This window comes from Salvelinus fontinalis, chromosome 38, assembly GCF_029448725.1.
Source record: "Salvelinus fontinalis isolate EN_2023a chromosome 38, ASM2944872v1, whole genome shotgun sequence".
NCBI lineage: Eukaryota > Metazoa > Chordata > Actinopteri > Salmoniformes > Salmonidae > Salvelinus > Salvelinus fontinalis.
The window spans coordinates 18,575,838-18,596,812 of record NC_074702.1 but is presented as its reverse complement, the minus strand read 5'-3'; the positions used below and the strand labels follow the sequence as shown (position 1 = coordinate 18,596,812).

General features: G+C 46.5%; 1 protein-coding gene across 5 annotated transcripts in view; it reads right to left on the bottom strand.

The window, feature by feature from the left end:
- The window catches only part of LOC129837732 (triple functional domain protein-like), a 138,158-nt gene that overhangs the window by 55,947 nt on the left and 61,236 nt on the right, over positions 1-20,975 (bottom strand). For 4 of the 5 annotated variants that reach the window (XM_055904130.1, XM_055904129.1, XM_055904126.1 and 1 more), the window contains exons 3-10: positions 15,701-15,775; positions 14,690-14,804; positions 12,894-13,086; positions 9,909-10,457; positions 8,616-8,738; positions 2,919-3,110; positions 1,406-1,537; positions 940-1,170 (exon numbers count right to left, since the gene is read on the bottom strand). In XM_055904130.1, coding sequence (XP_055760105.1) covers positions 940-1,170; positions 1,406-1,537; positions 2,919-3,110; positions 8,616-8,738; positions 9,909-10,457; positions 12,894-13,086; positions 14,690-14,804; positions 15,701-15,775 — 1,610 coding nt within the window. Of the gene's footprint in view, positions 1-939; positions 1,171-1,405; positions 1,538-2,918; positions 3,111-8,615; positions 8,739-9,908; positions 10,458-12,893; positions 13,087-13,282; positions 13,851-14,689; positions 14,805-15,700; positions 15,776-20,975 lie in introns of those variants that run through there. The other variant, XM_055904128.1, reaches the window with a different exon arrangement.

The window sequence follows — 20,975 nt, the reverse complement described above, 5'->3', positions numbered from 1 at the left end:
ACATAATGCCTTCCCAGTTCAGACCCACCCTCTACCCTCTGCTCTGCATCACTGTGCCAAGTCTGGGCCTGCGTCTCAAACGGTCTCCTATTCCTAGTCCATAACTTTTGGTCAAAAGTAGTGCACTATATACGGAATAGGGTGTCATTTGGGACACAGACTGGCACTTTTAATAAGGAAACATGGATGAAGAAATCCATAATCCACTACAGACCAACGTTTAAGCCTTTCTATGGACTGTGATAATATATCTCAGTTAATAACGGCCTTATTATTTATTGAACAGATGGGTGGACGGTTGCTTCATCTCACTATTATTGCTGAACAGAAGAATAAACAGGATTTTGATAGTGGGTTTTTCAAGGTCTCTCCTCTTCGAGCGCATCATTCTATGGGACATATGGAACACGCAACACATTACGTGGCAGTAAATTGGATTACCATGGCAACTAGTACGTATCAGGAGAGAGAGAGAGAAACAGAGAGAGAGAGAGCAGGAGAGAGAGCGAGAGATACAGAGAGAGATACAGAGAATAGCGAGCATGTCCACAGGGCACAGAGAAGTAGAAACCAGCTCAGTCCTAATCACAAGGGTCTGTCAGCGACTCACACAGACACGTTTTCACCCAGAAACCCCAGGAGCCACTGAAAACGCTTTGAAGAAAGTGGAGATGGGTATATGTACCCCGCAAAATTACAACACGGTTCTCTTTGGTATTGAACATACATGAAAATCAGGTTTTATATGAATAAAACACTGTACAATAAGTATAGTGGTCTCTGACAATGATGGTAAAGTATCTGTGTATTATGTATTCTGTGTGTTTGTTTGTGTTTATGTGTTTGAGTGTGTGTTTGTGTCATTGTGTGTGTGAGGTGTGAGTGTGTGTGTGTGTCGTTGTGTGTGTGTGTGCCTGCGTCTTCCTTAAGTGTGTGTACCTGCTGGACGTCCTGTTGGAAGACACAGAGCTGCAGGCGCTGGTGCAGCCGGACCTTGCGGTGTTGCCAGATGTTTTCCAGTTGTCTCTGGTGGTGCAGCACCTCGTGGATGATGTCTAGTACGTGGTGCACCGCCTTGGAGTAGTTGGCCGAGGCCGTCAGCGAATCAGCACTGCCCGGGGTCAGGGGCCGCTGCAGCTTGTCCAATAGGGACTTCCCGTCTTGGCTCACCTGGAGAGGAAAGGAGAAGATAGGAGAGATCCCAGGTGAGGTGGGAAAAGGTTGACAATGAACTTTGAAAACACAACTGAATCGGATTTATGCAGGATTTCTTTAGTGCATGTTGCAGATGCTATTTATTTTACTTTAAAGCATGACGACACAAAAAGTGCTAATCACCGACTAATCCCTTCAGTACATGAGCACTGGGCACCAGAATGTGTAGTGACTGCAGGCCCTATTGTACCTCAGAGTAGGCAGTGGTGATGTGCTCATAGAGTCCTGTGTGATGGTGGATGGTGTCCTCCAAGTCCTGTAGCTCAGAGGGCAGGTCTCCTTCTCCACACGCCTTACACCACGGCTCCACATTACCCATGTACTGGAGGAGACACACACACACACATGATCACACATTATAATGGTAATGAGAAGGGGGGGTGTGGTACAGAAAGTAAAGAGATCAAAACCAATAGCAGGTTAAAGGTATATTATGCTAATTCTAAACAGGCACATTAGTTCCACTACTTGAACACTTTTCTATTTTAGAAGGGTTAAATAACGTCATGACTACCTAAATGTACCACAGCATTTGTATGTGCAATCTTCCAACCACGGTAACTAGTGCACACAAAAACACTCTTGTTCTAAAATACTCAAACGTGTACAGATCAAAAACAGGCAATGAAAAATACTTATACTTGTCCTCGTGTCTGTCTCTGTCTTTCTAACCCTCCCTCTCTGTCTCCGTCTGTCTGCCTCCCTTTCTGTCTGCCTGTCTGTCTGTTTAGTAAATCAGTAAATTACACATTCATGGCAGGGGATGAAAGCAACACATTGCCTTGCAGGCAGCCCGAGCTAGCATTATTATTAGCTCTGCATTATCCCAGCAGCATACTACAATGCCATTAAGAGATAGGAACTATTTTCATCTGTTCCTGTGGGAGCTGGCCAGGGAGAGGAGGAGAGGAAAGTAGAACAGAAAGTAGAGGCACTTCAGGAGAATAATGATACAAAACAAGTGATTATTCTAGAAACGGGGGGATGAAGAGAGCGGAGATAAAAGTCAAAGGCATCATCTCATTTCATTTTTTCAGTGCGTCTCTCTCTCTTTGTGTTTCTCCTCAATCATCCCCCTTTTGTCTCCAGACTGACAGAGAGGTTTCAGTTTACCACAGCTTCACTAGAACCATGGTAAACAAACACAGACACACACAGCACTGAAACTTAGCTTCACATGCCAACCGCAAACAACCAAACAGTAGAGACGACACCTCCACTTGAATCAGTTTGTTGGAAAACATATGACAACAACTAAGTCCATATATAACATGGGCCTCTACCAAAGCAGGGTAAGATTCAATCCATGGAGTAGCTTCAAATCCTTGGGGATAGTAGGGTACACAAACCTGTAGTCTATAACAATACTGCCCACCCTGCTACTCTGGACATCTGGTTTCAACATGACCTCATGCACTACAATAGAGGTGAAGAGAGAAGAAGTCAGAGAGGTTACGGAGAGAGGGAGGAGGAGAAAGACAGACAGACAGACAGGAAGAAAAGACAGAGAGAGGAGGGGGAGTAAAACGAGGCAGAGAGAGGTAAAGAGAGAGGAAAATAACAAGAGTGTGGGTCTCTGTAGGAGCACAGCGCTGGAACAGGTAGTAGAGTGTTTTGGTCCTTTTCTGTTCAATCTGGAAAATGTGTGTGTGCGAGTGTTGTTGTTGTGTGTGTGTGTGTATGTGTGTGTGCTTCCTCCTCACCTGGTCAACCTTCAAGTGGAAGGCAGCAGACATCTCCAGTAGGGTGGAGCGTTCGTCCAGGGCAGCAGCGAAGGCCTTCCACTCCTGCTCCAACTGACCTGAGATCTGCTGGATCTGCTGCGACGCGTAGTGACCAGACTCCAACAGCCGGTTCCCCACAGACATGATGCGGTTGATATTTACATAGACATTCTGGAAGGAGAGTGGAGGAGACATATTAGATATTCTGTAAGAGGGGAGAAGACATGGCAAGGTTAATAGTTACATAGATATTCTGTAAGGAGAGGGAGGGGACATGACAGATATTCTGTGAGGAGAGGGGAGTAAAGTGTTACCAATAATTATATAGACAGAGATAGAGCGGGAAGGAGACTGAGAGGGAGGGAGACAGACAAACAGGGTGACAGACAGACAGAAAGGGAGGGTGACAGGGAGGGAGTCACAGACAGGAAGGGAAGAGGGAGACAGAGAGGGGTGGAGACGGACAAGCATAAAGACAGACAGAGACAGGAAGAGAAGGAGACACAGACAGACCGGTAGACCTAAATGGAGGGAGACAGACAGAGAGGGAGGGTTAGAAAGACATAGATCAGCACAGGGTAGGCCATGGCTACAGACCCGGCCACAGGAGGGCCTACATCAATAGTAAGGGCTTGGGAGGCCCGTGAGAAGTTAACACAAAACACACACAACACAACCTACTGTACACACACACACACACACAATCTACTGTACACACACACTCAACCAAGTCCAAATCAAACACAAAAACCCAGAGAGACTATTACTCACTGAGAAGAGAACAGAACCACTCCAGTCCAAACAAAAACACCAGCTAGCCTTGGCCTCTATTCTCTTATGTTACAGTGAACAGAGGGGAGGTAAACTGTCAACTGGAAACAGCCAATAAGGGGACTACTACCACAGTGCTAAGTGCCTGTACTGTGAAACCAAATAAAGCTGCATCCTGTCGTAAAAATACATAGAATGGTCACGCCAAAAATGTGTCCAGAATTGAGAATATCAGTGAAGTCAAAATAAAAGAATATTGAGCATTTTCAGTGAAGTAAAAAAACACTTGAGATTCATGGTAAATTACATGTTACAACATTTCAAAATGGTCACCCAACTGCTGAACCAACAAACGCAGCCAATCAAAAGAATAAGGAAGTGACGGTGAGTGTGCAGCAGGCAGCTGATGTTAGTTATCCTGTGAAGCGTAGCGAGCCGAGTGGAGGGGCTACACCCGTGGGAGAGGAGGAAGTCCCTCTAGTCTGACCACATGTCCACATGCTTCCACTCAGCCAGCCCCAGCCAGCCCCGACGGACGCCCCCAGCACTGTGTGTGGCTGGATGGGGACAGAGAAGGGGATGGAAGGTGCGGATAAGGGAGGGCATAGCAGGAGATCCACCCAGACAGAAAGAGGTTCAGTCACGGGTCATTTCTCCCTCTCCTTTATCACCCATATCACAGGGCTTAAGGCTACACCGCTCACTGCCTGCTGCTCAAAACGTTACCCTTTGGATGGGTTTGATTGTAGTAATACAGCTTCCAATCCACAGAAAAGTGAATAGGGGGATCTAGTTAATGGTACAGTCACACAGGCTGTGTTGTACTAAAACAGTGGTCATTACTTTCGAGTCCTATTGGATCAAGTGCAGCTCAACAATGGCCAAGCTTCCCCTGTTTGAGAAGCCCTTTTAGTAGGCTTCCTCTTTCATGTGGGCAGAGCTACAACGTTATCCCAATGGTTTAATGAGGTGTTTATGGGAGACGAGCTCTTGCTGCCAGCTGTAGACACACACACACAGTTGATGAGCTCTCGCTGCCTGCTGTAGAGATCTACGGCATGCTGGGTAATTAGCATCTGTCGGTTAGGGATCGATACCCTCCCTGACGCTGTCAGCGTTATCCTACCACTCACACACTAAAACCAAAACAACAAAAAAACAACACGATGTCCCTGTAAAAGCTGTTGTGACAAGATAGACATAGATCAGCAAACTAAAATTAATTATTCAGTTTTACATGCAGGACTGTTAGCATTCAATGACCCCTTTTATGTAAATGAGAGGCTTTAATGAATCACACAACACCGCATTGTGCTCTGAAACAGAGGTGGCTGAATCCTCATTATACTAATCCATAGCAGGGGAACATCAATGGACCAATGTTCAACATCTCTGTCTGTCTGCAAACACTTTTTAAACTGATGAGAGTTGAGAACACCACACGCGGACAAACACACAGACATACGGACAGACAGAACGTACACACACAGGGCTGGGCTAGATAAAGTCATCTGCCCTCCTGAAAAACGACAAACACCTTTGACTCCGACGACATCTGTGAAGCATTAAAATGTGAGGCTAAATAACAGTCTCTCTTCACTACATGTCTTCGTTCCTGGATGTAAACGACAAGCAGCATGGTATCTTAGCCAGGGGGAGCTAGACAGAGGGCAGGCCTAATGTAAAACTCCTGGAGGACCCGGGTTAAAAGGAAAGTAAACACTGGGTTAGGCCTCTGCATAGTATCCATTGACTGATCACATTACATACACCACCAAGGCTTACCTACACAGCAGCATACAACAGAACCTTCCTCTGTCTCTCAAGCATCACACATACTGAGCACTTAGAGCAGGGAGGGTCCACTCCACAGAGGAAAATACTGACACAAAGCCCATTTTTGCATGGCAAAGATATGAAGTGTGGCCGCTTTCCATCTCCACATCCCAGACTTGGGGAATTCAAAACAAATGCAATCAAGAGTTATTTGTCTACGCCAAAGGGACTGGTCCGACATGTGAACATGATGATGATAGTGTTTCCATTTTGTTTTTGGTGTAAACAAACAGGCAACATTACAGATAGGAGATAGGATCAGGATGGAACAGGAAGAACTAATCAATGAGACTGACACAGTAATGGAGGACTTGGCATATGCCAATAACCCAAGTCTAAGTCCCAAATGGCACCCTATTCCCTATATAGTGCACTACTTTTGACCTGGGTCCATATGGCTCTAGTCAAAAGTGGTGCACTATGTAGGGAATATGGTGCCATTTGGGACATAACCATAGGCTCATAGACTCTGAGAGGGTGAGGGGGGATGGGGGAGAATGTCTTAAACAGGAAGCACCTGGGGTTACTGGCTAGCATTCTCCAAAATAAGGAACACGACAGAAAGTCTATTTTTATTTCATATTTACCTTGTTCTAATATTCACACAGAGAGGAGACACTAGGAGACTAGGCCACAATGACATCACGTGTCCATTCTAGCATTACCACTTCCATTATGTGTTTCAAACAGGCTTCCATTCTGTCGCTATCGGATGGCCATCTGCTTTTCTATTGAACTGGTTTTGAATTTCTGTCAATAGTCAAGGGCACGTTCCTCCCCAAAGTGGAACCATAGAGTGTAATGTTACAACAACACCTTAGGGGGCAGACTACCATCACATCACCATACTTTTCATTTGCATATTACATCAGCCCCAGCCTAAATGGCTGAACTCTCGTCTAGCAGGGCACTCGGGGCTATTGGGATATTTACTCAAGGTGGCAAAAAGCAGATTTATCACAACAGTGAACACATTAACACATTGTGATTACTACTGCTGCTGTCCGTGATGCTTTCATTGTGATAATCTTCTCTTTCAAACACACGCACATATTTACCATCACAGTATCATCATCAGCAACTAGCTCTACCTCCCAAATATGATCCAGGCAGTCACATAGTCTTTCTAGTCAACAGGAAGCATGGCATCCTGGGGAAAAGGGGGCATCAGTGCCTGTTCCAGAGTCCCCCTGCCTGTTGTTGACATTGCACACTGATGGCCAAGTCATGCACAATAATGCCTGTGTGACTGTGACCAGGGCTGGGTCTAGGTCTGGGTGATCCCCCTGCCTCAATGGGGCTGTCTGTCAGCTTCTCAAAACAAGCTAGGCTGGCTCAGCACAAAATAACTCGATAAACCTCTACAAGCAAGATCATACTAAATGATAAGAGGATCAATTAATTGTATAGAGCAGTGGTTCCCAAACTGTTGGGCGAGGGGTCAGCAGAAAAAATAAATACAAATATTCTTTTGAGGAACTCAGTCCGGATTTAAAATTACACTTGAAAGTTGTAATAGTAGAATGCAAAGGTGCAACTTGGAAATTGGGTAGTGCATCATCAGTTCCTCTTGTCTTGTCAGTCAGTGCATAGCTTAGAGCTATTTATAACTTGTCAGAAATGTCCAGATCAACTAGCCCATGACAACGTTTTTAGAATTTTTTAGTTTTTAGTTTTTTTAACCCATAGATATTGTTGTAATTTTTTTGTCAATCAAATATCACATGAATACACATTAGACATGGCAAAATGTATAGAATTGCAAGAAAATTTGCTTTAAAACTGCAAAATTCCCTCCAGCATAGAAATAAATGTGGTGTGCGCACAGGGGGTAGGTACAGGATGTTCCCCAATGCTGGATGGGGGGGTGGGGTGGTATAGAGGAATATGTCCAAGGAAACAATGTCATAGAGTGTAAGTGTACTTAGTGTAAGTGTACTTAGTGTAAGTGTACTTAGTGTAAGTGTACTTTACAGTATTAGACCACCATACAGTCTAGAGCTAGGTTCTCCAACTGGCGCCCTGCAACCTGAATTCATTGTTAGACATAAAAAACTGTAAAAACACCAGGAAATTTGTTCCAAGTGAATGTAACTTAGGAAATCTGTTCCCAAGTATTCCCACGCATAATAGAGAGATGTGATCATATACAAATGTAAGCAAGGTTTGAAATGTTTATGTTTTCGTCAAAAATGATATCTGTTTGGGCTTCTTGCGGTCAATTTGTAGTCTAGAAATTATTTGTATTTATGTTCCGGCCCCAAGACCATCCGCTCAAGAAAATCTAGAGAATCCCAAAAATACAGTACAACAAAAAGTTAGGGCTTCAATTCATGCCCTCATTTTTCCCTGGTTAGCCCCATGAGCAGCAGAGAGTAGATGGGGGCCGGAACTAGGGGCCTGTACTTGACTACTGACAGCCAGGGCAAGGCAAAGGGCAGGGCTGGAGAGGGCAAGGACGAGTGGAGGAAGGGAGGGAGAGAGGGCAGAGAGACCAAGTGATTTATCATCTTCCCCTACAGAACACAGCTAGGGCCTTTAACCCTGCAGGCAGCCAGGGAGGGTCAGGACAGTTAGCACACACACACACACACACACACACACACACACACACACACACACACACACACACACACACACACACACACACACACACACATACAGACAGACAGACAGACACACACACAGACACACACGCACACACATACAGACAGACACACACATACAGACAGACACACACATACAGACAGACACACACAGACAGACAAACACAAACACACAAACACACCCAGGCAGGAGATGGACGGCTTGCCTCAACCTCACACTGCATGTGGTAGGTACTGGGCGGACTGTTAAGTTTAACCCATCATTATGTGGCCCTTTTAAGGTGGGGTGACTATAATTAAGCTATAGATGACTATAAACAAGGTATAGTTGACTATAAATACGCTATAGATGACTATCAATAAGGTTCAATGTATTTTAACACAAAGCTGAGGGGTACAGTAGTTTATGGTCATTGTGTTACACCATTGAGTCAATCAGTAAAGTAGAAGAGTGTATTCTTACCATACAGTTCATGGCAAAGTGGTTGTGCTGAGTCTGCAGCTCCCCGGCATGCTGGTGGTTCCCTCCTATCTCTGTGTAGCTGGTCAGGAACAGGCCCTTGTTGTGCACGATCCAGTCAAACATCTGTGGACGGTGCGACACACACACAGCCATGAGCACACAAACACGCAGGCAGGCTGGCAGGCAGACAGGCAGGCAGGCAGGCACACAAACACGCAGGCAGGCTGGCAGGCAGGCAGGCAGGCAGGCAGGCAGGCAGGCAGGCAGGCAGGCAGGCACACAAACACGCAGGCAGGCACACAAACACGCAGGCAGGCAGAAGAAGATCTCTATTAGCAGGTACGGTATCTTTCAGCTCTGGGGGGGGGGAGAGAGAGAGAGAGAGAGCGAGAGAGAGAGAGAGAGAGGGAGAGCGAGAGAGCGAGCGAGAGAGAGTGAGAGCGAGAGAGAGAGCGAGAGAGAGAGAAAGAGAGAGAGAGAGAGAGAGAGAGAGAGAGAGAGAGAGAGAGAGAGGTGGGTGGGTGGGTGGGTGGGTGGGTGGGTGGGTGGGTGGGGCTGGGCTGGGCTAAAGGCTGATGACATGGATGTTTGGACTCTCAGGAAGGCAGATGGAATGACTCCAATCCACTGTATTGAACTGTGTGTCAGCCTGACCCTAGTGTCATGTTGTCATACTGCCTAGACTCGTGATGTTGCCACTGGGAACGCCAGACAGCTGGTCGAGGTTCATATGACCCTGGATTGACCTCTAGCTAGCATGACAAGAAACCTCAGCGTGACAGCTACCATTTCAACTTGACCTCTGAGACATGCTTTAATAACCGGGGACAATAATGACATGCCTGGGGAGGAAGAGGAAGAGGATGAGGTGGTGGTGTAGGAATAGGAGGAAGAGGAGGTGGTGGTGGGGAGATGTAATTAATGCTTTGCTCTGACTAACTGACAAACACGTCTGTTTCCACAGCAGGGAGGCATCACATCACCATCTGGCTGATAGCTGCATGACATCCATATAACTGTAGCTGGATCTATGCACACTGACAGGCAATGGGCCATTACAGTATACTGCAAACAAGCACCATTACTCCTGCAGCTACTTATCCCATTCTGTTTGTTATGAAGTAATATTCTCAGTGCAAATCCAGACTTCACTGGTGAGCTCGGGATGCTTTTTGTCTAGTTATTAATGCTAGGATTAGAGATATGGACTAGAATGTGAGTCCTTTGAATAGAAACAAGCCTTGTTCTATTAACACAAAAGTGAAAGTAGTGTGTAGTTCGTTCATAACATACCTTCTCTGCATCCTGCTCAAACAGCCGCAGCTGGAAGCACTGGTCCAGTTTCAGCTTGCGCATGTGCCACAGCTGCTGCAGGTGCTGGCGTGTGCCATGCAGCTTGTCCAGCAGAGCACTCACTTTGGGCACCAGGTTGTGGGCATCTGGGTGGCCTGTGAGCCCATCGTTAGCATCCGTTCCCCCACCGCCACGGTTAGTGTAGCCTCCAGGGGTGACAATGCCCTGCTGCAGCCTCTGAAGCAGCCTGCGTCCCTGTGTGTCCAACTCCTCCACTGAGGCCTTGGTGGCCCTCTTCTTGAGCGAGGCGTGTTCCTCCATAAGGCGTCGTGCTCCCTCCAGGTCGCGCGGAAGGTCACGCTGCGCCAGGGTCTCCTGCAGCTCCTCCAGCCGTGCCAAAGTCCGGGCGGCATCGCCGGCGAAGTCCTCGAAGGCCACGCGCACATCGATCCACTCGTCGTGGTCGTACTCCAGGCTGCCCTCGAAGTCTGACGTCAGCTGGGAAGGGTCCACCACCTTGGTCAGGCCCTCGAGAGACACCATGACCGTCTGGAGGAAGAGGGGGGGAAATTCAGACACTAATATCAACCGCAGTCTGTGAGGAAGAGGTGGGGAGGATTCAGACACTAGTATAAACAGCAGTCTATGAGGAAGAGGGGAGGAGGATTCAGACACTAATATAAACCGCAGTCTGTGAGGAAGAGGGAGGGTTCAGACACTAATATAAACAGCAGTCTGTGAGGAAGAGGGAGGGTTCAGACACTAATATAAACAGCAGTCTGTGAGGAAGAGGGAGGGTTCAGACACTAATATAAACAGCAGTCTGTGAGGAAGAGGGGAGGAGGATTCAGACACTAATATAAACCGCAGTCTGTGAGGAAGAGGGAGGGTTCAGACACTAATATAAACCGCAGTCTGTGAGGAAGAGGGAGGGTTCAGACACTAATATAAACAGCAGTCTATGAGGAAGAGGGGAGGAGGATTCAGACACTAATATAAACCGCAGTCTGTGAGGAAGAGGGAGGGTTCAGACACTAATATAAACAGCAGTCTGTGAGGAAGAGGGAGGGTTCAGACACTAATATAAACAGCAGTCTGTGAGGAAGAGGGAGGGTTCAGACACTAATATAAACAGCAGTCTGTGAGGAAGGGGGGGGGGTGATTCAGACACTAATATAAACCGCAGTCTGTGAGGAAGAGGGATGGTTCAGACACTAATATAAACAGCAGTCTGTGAGGAAGAGGGGGGGTTCAGACACTAATATAAACAGCAGTCTGTGAGGAAGGGGGGGGGGTGATTCAGACACTAATATAAACCGCAGTCTGTGAGGAAGAGGGAGGGTTCAGACACTAATATAAACAGCAGTCTATGAGGAAGAGGGAGGGTTCAGACACTAATATTAACAGCAGTCTGTGAGGAAGAGGGAGGGTTCAGACACTAATATTAACAGCAGTTTGTGAGGAAGAGGGAGGGTTCAGACACTAATATAAACAGCAGTCTGTGAGGAAGAGTGGGGGTTCAGACACTAATATAAACCGCAGTCTGTGAGGAAGAGGGAGGGTTCAGACACTAATATAAACAGCAGTCTGTGAGGAAGAGGGAGGGTTCAGACACTAATATTAACAGCAGTCTGTGAGGAAGAGGGAGGGTTCAGACACTAATATTAACAGCAGTTTGTGAGGAAGAGGGAGGGTTCAGACACTAATATAAATGCAGTCTGTGAGGAAGAGGGAGGGTTCAGACACTAATATAAACAGCAGTCTGTGAGGAAGAGGGAGGGTTCAGACACTAATTTTAACAGCAGTCTGTGAGGAAGAGGGAGGGTTCAGACACTAATATAAACAGCAGTCTGTGAGGAAGAGTGGGGGTTCAGACACTAATATAAACAGCAGTCTGTGAGGAAGAGGGGGGGTTCAGACACTAATATAAACAGCAGTCTGTGAGGAAGAGGGGGGGTTCAGACACTAATATAAACAGAGGTCTGTGAGGAAGAGGGGGGGTTCAGACACTAATATAAACAGCAGTCTGTGAGGAAGGTATATGGAAGGAGAACCGAGAAGTAGAATGTCATCTTATGACACTTAGACACTCATTCTTATTCTATGGGAAAGGCCCAATGAAATTACACCCTGATGCATGAGACGCCCGAGAGTCAGATATCATTATTAATGACTATCATGTTAATAAACCAACTAAATAGATTATGTCAAAATTCTATAACCAACACAATTAAACATGGATTATGAGGATTGATCAACAACAGATCTATTACGTCCAATGTTCACTTGAAAAGGTGGGCAAAAACATTCCAGGAATTGTAGCTGCAGCCATGTTACTAGTCATAACACATAAAATCCCTATGAGATAACATCAACACATGCAGTACCCACAGCTTTTTAAAGCCCATTCATGTGTATGTTGTGTATTCTTTAGCAGTGGGCTCAGGTTAACGCCAATCTGGATGTCCCTAATCAGACTGCCCTCTTTACTGAGACTCTGCTCTCTCTGAGGCCCATATATCCTTGTTCCACACTAAATAGGTCAGAACTAAATTTAACAGCTCCAGCTTCCTACCCACACGGGACTCTCTCTGTCACAGCTTTAATATCACTTTCCAATTCCACACAACACTTCCTAGGGCTCATAACGACATCTTGGAACACTTATACACAACTTTAATTCAATTTGAAGTCAAACAATTCATTTGAAGAAAAACATTTACGTTGCAAACTAATTTCCTCATGTCTTACAACTCCAGAGACTAGAAACATATTCTCAGTATAGCCTACAGATGATTAAGACATACAATCTCCTCAGACACTTTTGGGAAAAGATCCACATCTGAGGATCGATTCAAAGTGGTTGAGTCATATTGCTATAGTACCATTCTCAGAACCCATAAGGCAATCTCGAGCTAGGTAGCTTGCTTGCTCAAATTATTCTGTATGAATGTCATCACAAGAGACTATGCAGGGTGGACCTACCTCAAATTCAAACTTGGAGCTCCCAAAATTGGTCCTCTGTTTCTGCCAGAAGTTGTCTGGTTTGATGATGAGGGCGACGTGGATGCAGGAAGGGAAGGACTCCTGCAGGATCTTCAGCAGAGGCTTGATGCTGTCCCACTTAGAGCCTCGCATGTCAACGATGACCGTGAAGCCATGTCTGCTCACCTCCTCACTGAGACAAACCAAGACAACAACCACAAGTAGCCATGAAATTCACAAATCACCAAATATTTTGTTTACTTCCATGACAAAAAACTACTGTTAATATTCAAATGAAAATGAAATGGGGGGTGAAATTTTCTTTCTCCAGGTGCCTCAGAATTTTTTTAATAAAATGTAACCGTTGAGATGTTCAATGACTCGCTTACCAAAAGTGTCCCGCTGCAAAAGCACCATAAAAGGATATCCCCAGTGTTTAAGGCTTAACCTGAGTGTCTCACTGCGCAGGAGGCCCTGTGCTCTGAACTAAATCACTATGACTTCACTCTCTGAAAAGACCAGCTCAGCCGTCTCCCAGAGAGAAACAATAAGAAACCAGTGGGAGAGAACGAGTGAACCGCAGAGAGAGACAAATACAAAGTGAGAGAGAGATAAAGTGAGAGCGAGAGTTTGTTTGTGTGTATAAAAGAGAAAGTAAAACTGCCCTCCCGCTGAGTGGACAGCACAGACAGTCTTTCCGAGGTAACGTTCCACTAGCAACTCTGCTAGCCAACCGCCCACGCCTCCCACGTCCTAGTCCAGACCGACGCCCCTTCCCTCCGGATGCAGCCCGCACCAGATCCCCTACACTGTTTTCCTAACCACTAGTCAGCCTCTAGGCTAGTATCCAATAACACTGAAAACAGACAGAGAAGAGGAGAAGCTTGCCTGCAGCTAAACAGCACAGAGAGAGAGCGAAAAGGAGATCTGGCCTGAGAATATCTATCTGCAGTTAGTGATTAGTAAGTGACCCACTCTGCTGTGCTCTCCTCTCCTATCCTCTGCTCTGCTCTGCCTGCCTGGCGTCATCAGCCCCTACAGAGTGAGGCCCAGGGGGAGTCTAACCTACATACAGCCCTGGACTGCACTGCACTACACTACACTACACTACACTACACTACACTACACTACACTACAAACACGCACGCACGCACGCACGCACGCACGCACGCACGCACGCACGCACGCACGCACGCACACACACACACACACACACACACACACACACACACACACACACACACACACACACACACACACACACACACACACGCGCGCATACAGACAGACACATGCAAACGCATACAGACACACACGCGCACACATAATGTATACTGAGGCAACTATATCAACAGTCAGTAGTAACGGTACTGCACCGGGCTGAGGGCTGGAGTATAAAAAGGAAGAGTCTATTTCAAATAAAGCAGAGAGGGAAATCACAGTTGGGGAGTAGTTGAATTTGAAAACACACAACGATACACAGGTGGTAGTCTGGGGAGGGTTGCCTCGTTCATGCTGGACTCCAATAGAATGTGACACGGAGGAGAGTCAACAAGCTGGTTTTCATTATCCAACTTTCAGAGTTAATACTGTGTGTGTGTGTGTGTGTGTGTGTGTGTGTGTGTGTGTGTGTGTGTGTGTGTGTGTGTGTGTGTGTGTGTGTGTGTGTGTGTGTGTGTGTGTGTGTGTGTGTGTGTGTGTGTGTGTGTGTGTGTGTGTGTGTGTAGTGTAGTGAAAGGAGGCCGGGCTGGGTTCAACAGTGTGTTCAGTTATCATTTATATATAAGAAACAGTACCTGGGAATACCAGCGAGGTAGGCTATGAGTCTGCGGAGGTCCTCTGTTCGTATTCTGTCATGGTTACTCCTGGCTGGGAAGGTAAGGACAGGACCCCCACGTTTATCTCGGCCACCTGGGAAACACATGAACCAGGACGATGAGAAACACACGACAACGGACAACCACTAAATAGGGATTTACAAATCCTGCTAGTTGTCCTCACCTTGTGGACTCTTATCGTAATACCGGCAACTGAAGAATGCATTACTATTTTACAATAATAGGAGTACTTTGAGGTAAAATCACTCATCATATTTATAGCTGTTTACAGCATACATATTGCAAAAATCACTGAAGCTGGAGACTCATATCTCCCTCACTAACTTTAAGCACCAGCCTTTAGTCTTTGTTTTGCTCCTTTGCACCCCAGTATCTCTACTTGCACATTCATCTTCTGCACATACTGTATATCCCTCCAGTGTTTAATTGCTAAATTGTAATTATTTCGTCACTATGGCCTATTTAAATTAAGGTGAAATAAAAAATAAATAAAAATAAAATACTTATAGCTTTTAGTTAGTGGCAAGACTAAGTCATGAGTCTTGACATGACTAACTCATGTCAGCAGTAAGTCACAGCAGGTCAGGGTCATGGCACGGTTCACACAGACAGCTCCACTCACAGCTTAGCTGAAGCTACATCTCCCTGCAGAGGAAGCCTTGCCTGCCTGATGTTTCCCTGTGTTGTGTTGTAGGCTTTTGTTCCCACCATAATGTGCTGCCTATTCCCAGTGCTCTGCTGTAAATGTAGAGCTGCAGTGAATCATGTGAGGCTGTGTGTGTGTGTGTGTGTGTGTGTGTGTGTGTGTGTGTGTGTGTGTGTGTGTGTGTGTGTGTGTGTGTGTGTGTGTGTGTGTGTGTGTGTGTGTGTGTGTGTGTGTGTGTGTGTGTGTGTGTGTGTATTCCCATGACATTATACAGATTATATAGAATGGTAAACACCATGGATCAGAGATATTGTGTTTCTCACCTGATATGAAGGCAACCTTTTCTTTAAGGATGGGCAGAACGTCTACGGCCTTCATCTCCTCATTTCGATGAAACCCTGAAATCAACAGGGAAATGCAGTCAGTCAGAACAGCAAATCAGACCATCAAGGTTCAGTTCTGTATTGAAGTTGACTTGATAACATGATGTCAGTCAATCAGTCATGTTCTCATTACCACTAATACACAACCTGCTTTGGGTTAGGACTGAAAAAGTTCAGAGCCACAGAGGGCACCAGTCTGTTAAAAATCAGTCTCTGAAGTTGACCCAGTTCCAGAAGCAGAACCCTGACATGAGATTAAATCAGCCATCTCTTTGTCATTACAACCCTATGACAGGTAGACCTCTTGAGAAGGCCTAATAAGAGTTCATGATGGTGACAACCACTAAGAAGAACAACAATAGACCATAGAAGTTATGAGTATTATCGTGAACAGAGTGGTTAAATCCTTATTGTACAACCAAGCAGTCAAAGAGACACAGTAGTGACTAGATAGATAGCATCATAGCTATAGCGCCGTACTCTGGTCTTAACTCATATCATCACCTACTCACCAGATGGCTTACACTCAATATAGAGAGCAACCCCCCCCCCCCGCCCACACACACACACACACACATGTGTATGTACGACCACACACACACACCTTTACATTGTGTCATAGCATCATAGCACAGCCTGTAGATAAGACCTGAGTAGATCCTGTAGTCATACAGTGTAGTAGTAGTAGTAGGTTGATGTCTACTGCACTGACTAGAGCTGCAGCTTACTGTGTTAGACCTGGTAGAGCAGCAGCTTACTGTGTTAGACCTGGTAGAGCAGCAGTTTACTGTGTTAGACCTGGTAGAGCAGCAGCTTACTGTGTTAGACCACCTGGTAGAGCAGCAGCTTACTTTATTAGACCTGGTAGAGCAGCAGCTTACTGTGTTAGACCTGGTAGAGTAGCAGCTTACTGTGTTAGACCTGGTAGAGCAGCAGCTTACTGTGTTAGACCTGGTAGAGCAGCAGCTTACTGTGTTAGACCACCTGGTAGAGTAGCAGCTTACTTTATTAGACCTGGTAGAGTAGCAGCTTACTGTGTTAGACCTGGTAGAGCAGCAGTTTACTGTGTTAGACCACCTGGTAGAGTAGCAGCTTACTGTGTTAGACCTGGTAGAGCAGCAGCTTAATTTGTTAGACCTGGTAGAGCAGCAGTTTACTTTGTTAGACCTGGTAGAGCAGCAGCTTACTGTGTTAGACCTGGTAGAGCAGCAGCTTACTGTGTTAGACCTGGTAGAGCTGCAGTTTACTGTGTTAGACCACCTGGTAGAGCAGCAGTTTACTGTGTTAGACCTGGTAGAGCAGCAGTTTACTGTGTTAGACCTGGTAGAGCAGCAGTTTACTGTGTTAGACCTGGTAGAGCAGCAGTTTACTGTGTTAGACCTGGTAGAGCAGCAGCTTACTGTGTTAGACCTGGTAGAGCAGCAGTTTACTGTGTTAGACCTGGTAGAGCAGCAACTTACTGTGTTAGACCTGGTAGAGCTGCAGTTTACTGTGTTAGACCTGGTAGAGCAGCAGTTTAATGTGTTAGACCTGGTAGAGCAGCAGTTTACTGTGTTAGACCTGGTAGAGCAGCAGCTTACTGTGTTAGACCACCTGGTAGAGCAGCAGCTTACTGTGTTAGACCTGGTAGAGCAGCAGCTTACTGTGTTAGACCACCTGGTAGAGCAGCAGCTTACTGTGTTAGACCACCTGGTAGAGCAGCAGTTTACTGTGTTAGACCTGGTAGAGCAGCAGCTTACTGTGTTAGACCACCTGGTAGAGCAGCAGCTTACTGTGTTAGACCACCTGGTAGAGCAGCAGCTTACTGTGCTAGACCACCTGGTAGAGCAGCAGCTTACTGTGTTAGACCTGGTAGAGCAGCAGTTTACTGTGTTAGACCACCTGGTAGAGCAGCAGTTTACTGTGTTAGACCTGGTAGAGCAGCAGCTTAATGTGTTAGACCTGGTAGAGCAGCAGCTTACTGTGTTAGACCTGGTAGAGCAGCAGCTTACTGTGTTAGACCACCTGGTAAAGCAGCAGCTTACTGTGTTAGACCACCTGGTAGAGCAGCAGTTTACTGTGTTAGACCTGGTAGAGCAGCAGTTTACTGTGTTAGACCTGGTAGAGCAGCAGTTTAATGTGTTAGACCTGGTAGAGCAGCAGCTTACTGTGTTAGACCACCTGGTAGAGCAGCAGCTTACTGTGTTAGACCTGGTAGAGCAGCAGCTTACTGTGTTAGACCTGGTAGAGCAGCAGCTTACTGTGTTAGACCTGGTAGAGCAGCAGTTTACTGTGTTAGACCTGGTAGAGCAGCAGCTTACTGTGTTAGACCACCTGGTAGAGCAGCAGCTTACTTTGTTAGACCTGGTAGAGCAACAGTTTACTGTGTTAGACCTGGTAGAGCAGCAGCTTACTGTGTTAGACCACCTGGTAGAGCAGCAGTTTACTGTGTTAGACCTGGTAGAGGAGCAGCTTACTGTGTTAGACCTGGTAGAGCAGCAGCTTACTGTGTTAGACCTGGTAGAGCAGCAGTTTACTGTGTTAGACCACCTGGTAGAGCAGCAGCTTACTGTGTTAGACCTGGTAGAGCAGCAGTTTACTGTGTTAGACCTGGTAGAGCAGCAGTTTACTGTGTTAGACCACCTGGTAGAGCAGCAGTTTACAGTGTTAGACCTGGTAGAGCAGCAGCTTACTGTGTTAGACCTGGTAGAGCAGCAGCTTACTGTGTTAGACCACCTGGTAGAGCAGCAGTTTAATGTGTTAGACCTGGTAGAGCAGCAGCTTACTGTGTTAGACCTGGTAGAGCAGCAGTTTACTGTGTTAGACCTGGTAGAGCAGCAGCTTACTGTGTTAGACCTGGTAGAGCAGCAGTTTACTGTGTTAGACCTGGTAGAGCAGCAGCTTACTGTGTTAGACCTGGTAGAGCAGCAGTTTACTGTGTTAGACCTGGTAGAGCAGCAGCTTACTGTGTTAGACCTGGTAGAGCAGCAGTTTACTGTGTTAAACCACCTGGTAGAGCAGCAGTTTACTGTGTTAGACCACATGGTAGAGCAGCAGCTTACTGTGTTAGACCTGGTAGAGCAGCAGTTTACTGTGTTAGACTTGGTAGAGCAGCAGCTTACTGTGTTAGACCTGGTAGAGCAGCAGTTTACTGTGTTAGACCACCTGGTAGAGCAGCAGCTTACTGTGTTAGACCTGGTAGAGCAGCAGTTTACTGTGTTAGACCTGGTAGAGCAGCAGTTTACTGTGTTAGACCTGGTAGAGCAGCAGTTTACTGTGTTAGACCACCTGGTAGAGCAGCAGTTTACTGTGTTAGACCACCTGGTAGAGCAGCAGTTTACTTTGTTAGACCTGGTAGAGCAGCAGTTTACTGTGTTAGACCTGGTAGAGCAGCAGCTTACTTTGTTAGACCTGGTAGAGCAGCAGTTTACTGTGTTAGACCTGGTAGAGCAGCAGTTTACTGTGTTAGACCTGGTAGAGCAGCAGTTTACTGTGTTAGACCTGGTAGAGCAGCAGTTTACTGTGTTAGACCTGGTAGAGCAACAGTTTACTTTGTTAGACCTGGTAGAGCAGCAGTTTACTGTGTTAGACCTGGTAGAGCGGCAGTTTACTGTGTTAGACCTGGTAGAGCAGCAGTTTACTGTGTTAGACCTGGTAGAGCAGCAGCTTACTGTGTTAGACCTGGTAGAGCAGCAGCTTACTGTGTTAGACCACCTGGTAGAGCAGCAGTTTACTGTGTTAGACCTGGTAGAGCAGCAGCTTACTGTGTTAGACCTGGTAGAGCAGCAGTTTACTGTGTTAGACCTGGTAGAGCAGCAGTTTACTGTGTTAGACCTGGTAGAGCAGCAGCTTACTGTGTTAGACCACCTGGTAGAGCAGCAGCTTACTGTGTTAGACCACCTGGTAGAGCAGCAGTTTACTGTGTTAGACCTGGTAGAGCAGCAGTTTACTGTGTTAGACCACCTGGTAGAGCAGCAGCTTACTGTGTTAGACCACCTGGTAGAGCAGCAGTTTACTGTGTTAGACCACCTGGTAGAGCAGCAGCTTACTGTGTTAGACCACCTGGTAGAGCAGCAGTTTACTGTGTTAGACCTGGTAGAGCAGCAGTTTACTGTGTTAGACCACCTGGTAGAGCAGCAGCTTACTGTGTTAGACCACCTGGTAGAGCAGCAGTTTACTGTGTTAGACCTGGTAGAGCAGCAGTTTACTGTGTTAGACCTGGTAGAGGAGCAGCTTACTGTGTTAGACCTGGTAGAGGAGCAGTTTACTGTGTTAGACCTGGTAGAGCTGCAGTTTACTGTGTTAGACCTGGTAGAGCAGCAGTTTACTGTGTTAGACCTGGTAGAGCAGCAGCTTACTGTGTTAGACCACCTGGTAGAGCAGCAGTTTACTGTGTTAGACCTGGTAGAGCAGCAGTTTACTGTGTTAGACCTGGTAGAGCAGCAGCTTACTGTGTTAGACCACCTGGTAGAGCAGCAGTTTACTGTGTTAGACCTGGTAGAGCAGCAGCTTACTGTGTTAGACCACCTGGTAGAGCAGCAGCTTACTGTGTTAGACCTGGTAGAGCAGCAGTTTACTGTGTTAGACCACCTGGTAGAGCGGCAGCTTACTGTGTTAGACCTGGTAGAGCAGCAGCTTACTGTGTTAGACCACCTGGTAGAGCAGCAGCTTACTGTGTTAGACCACCTGGTAGAGCAGCAGTTTACTGTGTTAGACCTGGTAGAGCAGCAGCTTACTGTGTTAGACCACCTGGTAGAGCAGCAGCTTACTGTGTTAGACCACCTGGTAGAGCAGCAGCTTACTGTGTTAGACCACCTGGTAGAGCAGAAGCTTACTGTGTTAGACCTGGTAGAGCAGCAGCTTACTGTGTTAGACCACCTGGTAGAGCAGCAGTTTACTGTGTTAGACCTGGTAGAGCAGCAGCTTAATGTGTTAGACCTGGTAGAGCAGCAGCTTACTGTGTTAGACATGGTAGAGCAGCAGCTTACTGTGTTAGACCACCTGGTAGAGCAGCAGTTTACTGTGTTAGACCTGGTAGAGCAGCAGTTTACTGTGTTAGACCTGGTAGAGCAGCAGTTTAATGTGTTAGACCTGGTAGAGCAGCAGCTTACTGTGTTAGACCACCTGGTAGAGCAGCAGCTTACTGTGTTAGACCTGGTAGAGCAGCAGCTTACTGTGTTAGACCTGGTAGAGCAGCAGCTTACTGTGTTAGACCTGGTAGAGCAGCAGTTTACTG